The sequence below is a fragment of the Morone saxatilis genome, unplaced genomic scaffold, assembly GCF_004916995.1.
Source record: "Morone saxatilis isolate NCDOM2014 unplaced genomic scaffold, NCSU_SB_2.0 Contig11, whole genome shotgun sequence".
NCBI lineage: Eukaryota > Metazoa > Chordata > Actinopteri > Moronidae > Morone > Morone saxatilis.
In genome coordinates, this window is record NW_023339663.1 from 1,026,752 (window position 1) to 1,035,510 (window position 8,759).

An 8,759-nucleotide genomic window follows, 5' to 3' on the forward strand; every position below is an offset into this window, starting at 1 on the left:
GGGTGCTATAAAGGACTGTCATTTCAGTATATAGTAAGTAGAAAATAACTTCCAAATAAGACAAATTATTAGAATTGGCAAATGTCTGTGAGTTTTTGCATGTAATTTGCCTATAGTTATTTGGGAGACTGTCGGATATCTGGAGATCAAAGATCAGTGATCATTTTAATTGAAGGTGAACATCACTGCATAATCAATATTATAAAAATCCAAATATCGGTGTAATAGAAATTGCCGGGACTGATACTGGGTAGGTAAGGTGATTGTCTGAGAGAGGAGACTGCGTTCTCTCCTCCAGTAACTGCAGGAGGCGTGTAGTTGCTACTGACTTCACCATCTAGAGGTGGATCCATGATATCGAAGTGAATGAGACCACAAGATACAACAACGCCAGCCGTTCACAAGCTAACAGACAGAACTACACAAGGACAAAATGGAGAACAACACGGTCAACTTCTTTCTTCTTCTTCCATATTTTCTACCATCCCGTTCATCCTACCTATAGGCAAGCCCAAAAATATTTTCGAAAATCATAACCCATTAAAGGATTTATGTTTATGCAACATTATATTCGTACTTTTAAGAGTAATGTTTAATCGTTTGATCCCGTCTTGTAATGCCACACTTGTACTCAGTTACGCTACGGGCGATTATAGATGGCCCATAACTAGCTGTCCTGCGGGCAGGATATCGATGCGTCTGCTGTAATCGGCCAATCTGTGAAATGACACATGAAATACCAGATTTTGGTGTCCTGTGTGTTTTGTGTCGTTGGCAACAGCATGGTCATGTGGCAGGGGCCACTTGCACGCTGGAGATGCTGTGTGCTAAAAGTAGTGTGCCGAGCCGAGCCGAGCTGTGCGGGATCCGACAAAAGGGTGGCCGCGGGCGTGGCTCGTGCTGTGAGGGAGGCCAGGTATCGGCGGGAGGTTGAGGCTGATGAGGGCGTGGAGAGAAGAGGAGGAGAAGCGAGGATGGGTTGGGGGCGGGTAGGCGAGGGCTCCCACTTAACGGATACTCATGGGGCTGGGAGCCGGGCTGTCGTATGCTGACAGCTGGCCTGGATACGTCTCCACCACATCGCTTGAAACGTCGGCTGGGACCTTGTTATGAAGGAAAGCAACTCGGAGCGCGTTAATTTTTAGAGTCTTTGTTTGTTTTGTCTGACAAACAGTCCAAAAACCCAAAAGATATTAAGTTTATAAACAGAGTAACGAAGAACATTTGTAAGCTTTTTTGCTGATATAAGAGAAACACGATTAATTCGTGTCGGTGGTGAATCTCTGAGGACGATCAAATACTGTCTCTGGATTAAATGGGCTACGATTCAGGGACATTTTTAATAATGGAACAATTTGATTTGATGCTTCCAAAGACTTCAAGTACAGACTTATCTTGTATTACTTCGACTCTCGCCCAGTTAGCTCAGTTGTCTAGCGAAAGTGTTTAATATCTTGCGTGTTGCTGCTCGTGCTAGCTGTATTAGCATCCACAGACTCCTCGTCACCGTCAGTGTTCAGATCTGTCGACCTACCGCTGTCCAACAGATCTTACAAGATGGACAGACCTTTGTCGCTGTATGTGCTGCGATTACCTGACAGCAGGGTGAAGGTGACCGAGTAGATGCCGTTGTCCTTGGTGGCGCTGGTGCTCTCGGTGTAGGTGATGTCCACCTGGAACTTGACCGGCTTCTGGAAAACTGTCGGACCGGCTGTGGACTTGTACTCCGCCCGGAAACTGGTCTGAGAGATGACGCTGTGGCTCAGACTGGGGATCTGGGAGGGAGACAGAGACTCTGAGTCAGCAACAACACAGACAAACAGCTTCTGCATCGCTGGAGACGGCGGCCTGGATGTGAGCGAGAGAGACAGCAGCAGAAGGAGACGGCGCGTCAGATGTGTTACATGTGAACGTGTCACGGTGTTCTGCAGCGTCAGCGCCGGCGCCGATGAGACGTGAACAGACAACCGTCCACAGGAAGACTGAACAGAAAACTACAGTCACACTGATGTTACACTTTTATCCTTTAAAGGAAGAAAAAAAACCAACAGACTGCGTCAAAATGTTTGATATTAAGCCAAACACCATTAGATCCCATAAAGCAGAGTTTTCCACATTTTCCTGCAAATGTTTCACAATAAAAGCCTTTAATTAAGGCCTTCACTCCAACACTAGAGGGCTTTTAATTTGAAACATACAGGAAGTTTTGAGCATAATTCAGTAACAATAATCTGCCAAAACAAGGCTTCATACAAAACGTAAATATTAACATATCATTTAATGATCTGTTATGTGATTGGCTTAAGTTCAATAAAAAAAAGACTTGTATTTGGAAAAAGTACATATGTTACTGATTGTACTAGCTGGCTAGCTATCTCGTTAACATAGCAAATGTGATAAGCATTAGCTAGCTACCTCTCTCCACCTTCACGAGCCACATTACCAGTGTTTTGTTAGCAGCCGTGTTAAATAATAAAAAACGCAGCATTTTGTATTTATACCATTTACACAAATGCTTAAAATGTTTAGACTTCTACAGCTGTCTAGCTAACTGAGCTGAGATGAGTTTTTAATCAAGTTTATTTGTGTTAGTTTGTTGGATCCAACAGCCAAGGTGCAAAACAAGAGTTGATGCTAGAAAGCTAATGATTGCAGCAGCTTCGTACCACAGAGCAGTGAGGGTTTCATTAGGGTAATGCTAAATGCTAAAGAGTTTCCCCCTCTACGTAGATAAAATGAAAAATACACCAACTAGCATATTCACAGACACACAGCGCCTTCGGACTAAATCTAAAATGTAAATTTTCCATCTCGAGAGACACATATGATCACATACTTGATATATTACATGGATTTCCCTGATAAATCAGTTTATTTATCTTGATACATTGTCAGTTTTATGCTTAAAGTGTGTCGAATATGGAACAGAAAGCAGGAAAAGACCACAAACGCAGCGACTGAAGGAAAGTGGATGTGAAGAGGAGACTCACGGAGAGGAAGGCGTGGACGATGTCGGCCTTTATGGAGCTGAGAGGTTTGTCTCTGATCACGATGAAGATCTGCTCCTCTTTCTCCAGGTTGATGAAGTTCCCGAACCACGACTTCTTAGCCAGTCTGCAGGGAGGAGACGGTCAGAGACAGACCACAGTGAACCTCTGTACTGTAACTAGCTAGTTTAAATGTATTTATTTATGGATTATATCTGAGCAACATGGAGTAAAGGAAATGTTTGATGAACAATGTCCACAGCTAGTTTACATTAAAACAGCATTTTTTTAGCCTGACTCTGGTGTACTCACTCTGGAGACGAGTCTGGAGTTAGACTGGACATGTCCTCCTGGGTGGGAACTGTGGAAATAAAAGGTCAAGGGTCACCGAGTTAAGTAGGTGATTTCTCTCCAACATAAACCTTCTCTGATCAACACCAACTTCCTGTCCTTACATGTATTCTGTAGAAAGGGCAACGATTTACAGTATAATATATGATCCTGATCAGCCAGCATCAGTAATCAATACTCCCATTATTAAAGCATTAATCAAACTAATACCATCAGACAACCTGATCAGCCTTTATCAGTTAGCTAGTGTTTCTGTAGTGGAGACTAAAAACTTACACAAATGCATCCATATCAGCAGTTTTGAATTCCAACTAAAAAGCTCCCTGCACCAAACTTCCCTTTAAGAAATAGTCAATTTTTAACAATTCCCTAACATGTTCGCTAACAACACGTAACTTCTAGAAACACGATGCTAAAGACTGGTGATATGTCCAACAGTCTCTGACTGTCAAATACAGGATTCAATATCATCCATAATAAGATACAGTGTATACTGAATCAATACTCATCCATAAAGATACAGGTGTATACTTGATCAATCATCATCCATAAAGATACTAGTGTATACTGATCAATATCATCATAAAAAGATACAGTGCTATACTGATCAAGTATCATCATAAAGAAGTATAAATTAATGTAGTGTGAACTCAGCTTTAGTGGCTTTAGTAAAATAATGATTATCTTTTATGATCTCAGGGAGCAGCTGCTAGTAAAACCACCTGAAACTAAGGAGTTTCGCTCCCCGTAATGAGGATTGTTATCTTGTATGCGCGTGCCCGGCGGCCTCTGTTCTGCCACGATTAAGGCTTCAGCAGGTGAACCGGTTAAATACCTCCATTAAGAACAAAGAGTTGATCTGTTTGTTCCCCGGAGCCACTTGGAGAGAACACACTACTGAATCCATCCTCACACAGATAATGGGAGATCAAACATCATAAAGCATCTGAATAATCATGAATCTCCCCCGCCCTCCCTCCCCTCCCCCCTCCCCCTCCCCTCCCGCCCTCCTCCCCCTCACCCACCTTGCAATTTTTCCTTTGCCGGTGGAAGCGCGGGTTGAGCCCAGGAAGCTGTTCTTGATGGGGAGTTGAGGCCGGTGTCCTCCAGGCATGCCCCCGATGGCAGGGGCTGGGCGGCCGTGTCGGCTGGGCGTTGCCTGTCGGTTCTTGGGCGTCTGTGCACCCGGTGCCTTTAGGGGTGGGGAGAGGGCTCCCTCTGGGGAGGGCGTGGGGGGTCACCTGCGTGATGGACGATTCTTGCCGTTGTGGTCAGGGTGTGACGATGGTGGGCGGGGCGGGGCGACTAGGAGGCACGGGCGAGAGGGGATGGAGGCTTCGGGGACAGTGAGGGGAGGGTTGGCGTCTCACCCGGGGGGCTGTTGGGGATGCAGGGGTGCCAGAGGCTGGCAGGGCGTGGGAGGGCTTCAATTGGGGGTGGTGGGGGTCTGGCCGTGGGTTGGGAAGAGGGTTGGACCTGGTGGGTCGCAGGGCTTCTCGGACACTTTGGGCTTGGGCGGGAGGGTCTGCAGTTGCGGGGGTGCATGGAGGGGGGACCCATCTTTGGCTGCGTCTTAGGGGTTTGGGCGTACGTGGCCCCACCCCGTTTAAGCGGACCTCGCGGATGGGTGGGGGTGGGGTGCAGTCTGGGGGGGGACTGACACAGGTCTTTGGGTACGTGGGGCGGGGGATGAAAAACGCCGGTGGGCGCTGCGATTTGGTCAGGTTCATGCACGTAACACATGACGGCAGCCAATGGAGAGAGAGAGCGCGACCACGGCCCACAGGGAGGCGCCGCGGGGCCGATATCATTCCATTTAAAAATTAAAAAATTAAAAATAACAGAGCAGGAAATAAAAGAGGAGCGTGGCGGATGGGTTGAGAGGTGGAGCAGGCAGGAAGTGGTGAGAGTGCAAGAAAGAAAGAAAAACAGAACATGCAATTAGCACAGTGATCAGCCAATCAGGAGGCAGCAGTGGATCAGTGATCAGCCAATCAGGAGGCAGCAGTGGAGCATTCATGGAGCTTTAACAGAGGGATGCACCGAGATCACATCGGTCCTCACTGGTAAAACAACGACACATATCATCCGTCTTTATCTCCTATATCGAGGCTTTTTATTATTTTCTGTCAGATATTACATTTGGTGAAAGTTTGAAACCAGGAAGTGATTTATTTATATTAGAGCTACTCGTCTGATTTCAATAGAAACTAAACTAAATAGGTAAATAGATTGACTTAAAACGTTTATTTGCAATGTTTCGGTAACAAAATGTTGCAAATAAATGTTAATAAAGTCAGACAGCATTCAGGAATTTATGTTTTCTAACAGCTGGTGATTCATTTAATTGTTGGCAACTAATCAATAATCAACTAATGTAAACTAGAATGATCATATTTGATCACATTTTTTTGTGCAAAATTGTCCAAATTCTCAGATTTCAGCTTCTGAATATTTCTGCATTGTCGACATTTCACATTTTTTTTATATTTCATGGACTAATAAGATGAATCAATAATTAAAATCTTTAGTTTTAGGGTCGGATCTGGAGTTTAATCGCAGATAATCACATATATAAATATATTTACTTGGAAAATCCTCCAAATGAAGATATTTGAACTCAACAAATATTATTGCGGCACATTAGTAAAACATTAAATATAAATATATATAAAATATTTAAATTTTATTTCCAATTCTTAAAATATTTATTTTTTTATTATTAAAGTCTTTTTTTATTGAACTTAAGCCAATCACATAACAGATCATTAAATGATATGTTAATATTTACGTTTTATAACATTATTTGTACAATTATTCTAAATGAATGTGTTAAATTTACATTATTTCCCTGACACATCTTAAAACCAGGGAATCATCTGGACTTTAGTTGGTGATCGCTGTCCGATACCTCGGTGCATCCCTGATTACCAGCAAGTGAACCAGCTCGAAAGCTAACGGCTTTAGCTTCGCCCTCCAGCGGGACAGCAGCCAGAGTTCATGCACAGTGCTGATGCACAATGCTGTGGGATGAATGATCTGATAAACACAGTCAGTCTCTTCTCAGAACAGCATCAGAAAGCATGTGAGGACTTTACATGAGGTGAAACTGTCCGTTATCTCAGCGGACGGTGTCAAGGTGTGAATGGAAAATGTCATTTTAACCCTTTAAAATCACATCCTCAGTTATATTGTTCACATATTTAACAACGACAAGAACATTCACAAAAGAAATTGTGTTTTTATATCAGAATCCAAAATGTGACGCGTGCTCACAGCATGAACTAACTGATTTCAACCAATAATATCCTGACATTCACTCGTCAATCAATCTGAGCTCACTGATTACTGTACAAACACAACTTTACCAGTGATTTGGGTGAAACTGGATCATATTTTATGGAGAGAATATTGTCTGGTTTTCCCTCTGACGTCCCTAACTGCTAATGTAGCTGCCGTGAGTGTGCAACTGACTGGGACAGTTTGGTGACAGCGGGGCCGAGGTGTAGCTAGTACTACTAACTTCTATTTTACTCTAAACATTTTTCTAAATAAAATATCTGAGCACAAATTATTTGAGGCCATCAGTTATGATGAAACGTGCTAATGAACAGGTTCATCAAGTAAAGTTTATTGAATTCAAGGTTTATAAAATGTTCTTGCATGAGGCGCGATGACTTTGTAAACGCCACATAATTAATCAAAAATGGACCGATAAGGAGGATATGGTGTTTTTGACCGCCGATGGATCTGGTCCCGCTTCATCTAAAGCTCTACAGCACAGCCGCTCACATCGAGGTCGACCTCGATGTGAGGACGAACGGCGGCCGCGTGGAACTAATCTGACATAACAAAGTCGTGATAATGAAGCGTCTCGCTGTGGAAATCTGTTGTCATCAGACAGAAATCAAGACAATCCAGCCTTTGATTTATTTCTTCATTATTACACAACCGGCTGTGTCAGAACTTCACCACAAACTTAACGATTAATGACGGTAAAACTAAAGTTTAAGGGATAAAATATAAAGTCTGAACCTGTATTTTAGTCGCTCTATAGAGTTAGAGCTACATTTTTAGACATACTGTCACACTGTAATTATATAATTATTTTAAAAGATATTAAAATACAGTCAGTTGCCACTTTATTCTTATTCATTAATATAAAGTTCAGTGAAAACCTCCTGAACATTATTCTAATTATACTTTTCTTCTTTCCACTTTCTTCCAAATATTTTTATTTAGATTATATTTGTCCATATTTGTCCTATAACTGTAATAGCGACAAAGCTAAAAGAAATGGATCAATTATTACAGTAGTAAAAATAAATTGATGAATTGTTTAAAATTTGAAATTTTTAGCATTAGCAAAAAATCATTAAAGACCTAAAGTATCAGCTTTAAATAACAAATTAAGAGTTTTACTAGTTAGCTACTCAAACTGACCTAAAAATGTGAAGTTCAGCTGTAAAACTTTATAATATGAAGTTTGAAATAAATTCAAACTAACTGTTATCGATAAAGAGGAACCGGACTGTGGAGGTACGATAACAAACAGCTGATCTAATGAACTAAAATATACAAAAACACCAGAATTATCAGATCAGTTCCTACATTTCCTGTGTGTGTGTGTGTGTGTGTGTGTGTGTGTGTGTGAGCATTAACCAGCGGAGGCCAGCCAGTGAGGTGCATTGTGGGAAGGACGGAGACTCACCCTGGGACTGCTGAGAGGACTGGTGGACAGACCGGAGGACGCTCCGCTGATCGATCGCGATCTAAACAAACACAGATCAGTCAGATCAATACACACACACACACACACACACACACACACACACAACTACACACAGGTTCAGAACAACAACAACAACAACAACAACAACAGGAACAAACACAATCCCCAAACAGCAGATTGAAGCTTATTTTGTTCTCAAATGAGGACAAATCTTCTCTGTTTGTCACCAAGTTTCATCCATTAACTGAGTCAAACATTAATATTGATCGTCTTTTGTTCTGACGAGTTCGACCTCATTAACCCCGATTTCAACGGACGTGTTACGGGTTGAAAAACATGATGAACACTTGATTTATTTCCTTGCTCACAAGTTACATATTATTTTTATGCATTAATCAGACTGTACCATAACTTAAAAACATTAATATTTGTTTATATTTACTCTGAACATGGAAAAGAAAAACAGAAAAACAAGACAAAATTAAAATGAGACAAACAAAACGTTAAAGTCCGAAGTCAAAAAACTAACGTCACTGCGAAGCTAGTGGAACATATCGTCACATTGGGGTTTTAGCTGGTTAACGTTAGCTCGCTTGCTAACACAGAAGAATTGCTAGCTAGCTTATGTATCAAAATAACGGCTAACAGTTAAAGCTTTATAATTTATACATTTAATAATAATAATAATA

General features: G+C 41.9%; 1 protein-coding gene across 1 annotated transcript in view; it reads right to left on the reverse strand.

Annotated features, from left to right (window-relative positions):
• Positions 1-8,759, reverse strand: part of LOC118320844 (serine/threonine-protein kinase BRSK2-like) — a gene marked incomplete at its 5' end in the record, with an annotated part of 44,856 nt that overhangs the window by 5,731 nt on the left and 30,366 nt on the right. The window contains 9 exon segments of the mRNA XM_035651963.1: positions 1,022-1,103; positions 1,595-1,775; positions 2,991-3,114; positions 3,300-3,348; positions 4,369-4,587; positions 4,590-4,866; positions 4,869-4,913; positions 4,916-5,047; positions 8,050-8,110. Of these exon segments, the coding sequence (XP_035507856.1) occupies positions 1,022-1,103; positions 1,595-1,775; positions 2,991-3,114; positions 3,300-3,348; positions 4,369-4,587; positions 4,590-4,866; positions 4,869-4,913; positions 4,916-5,047; positions 8,050-8,110 (1,170 nt within the window).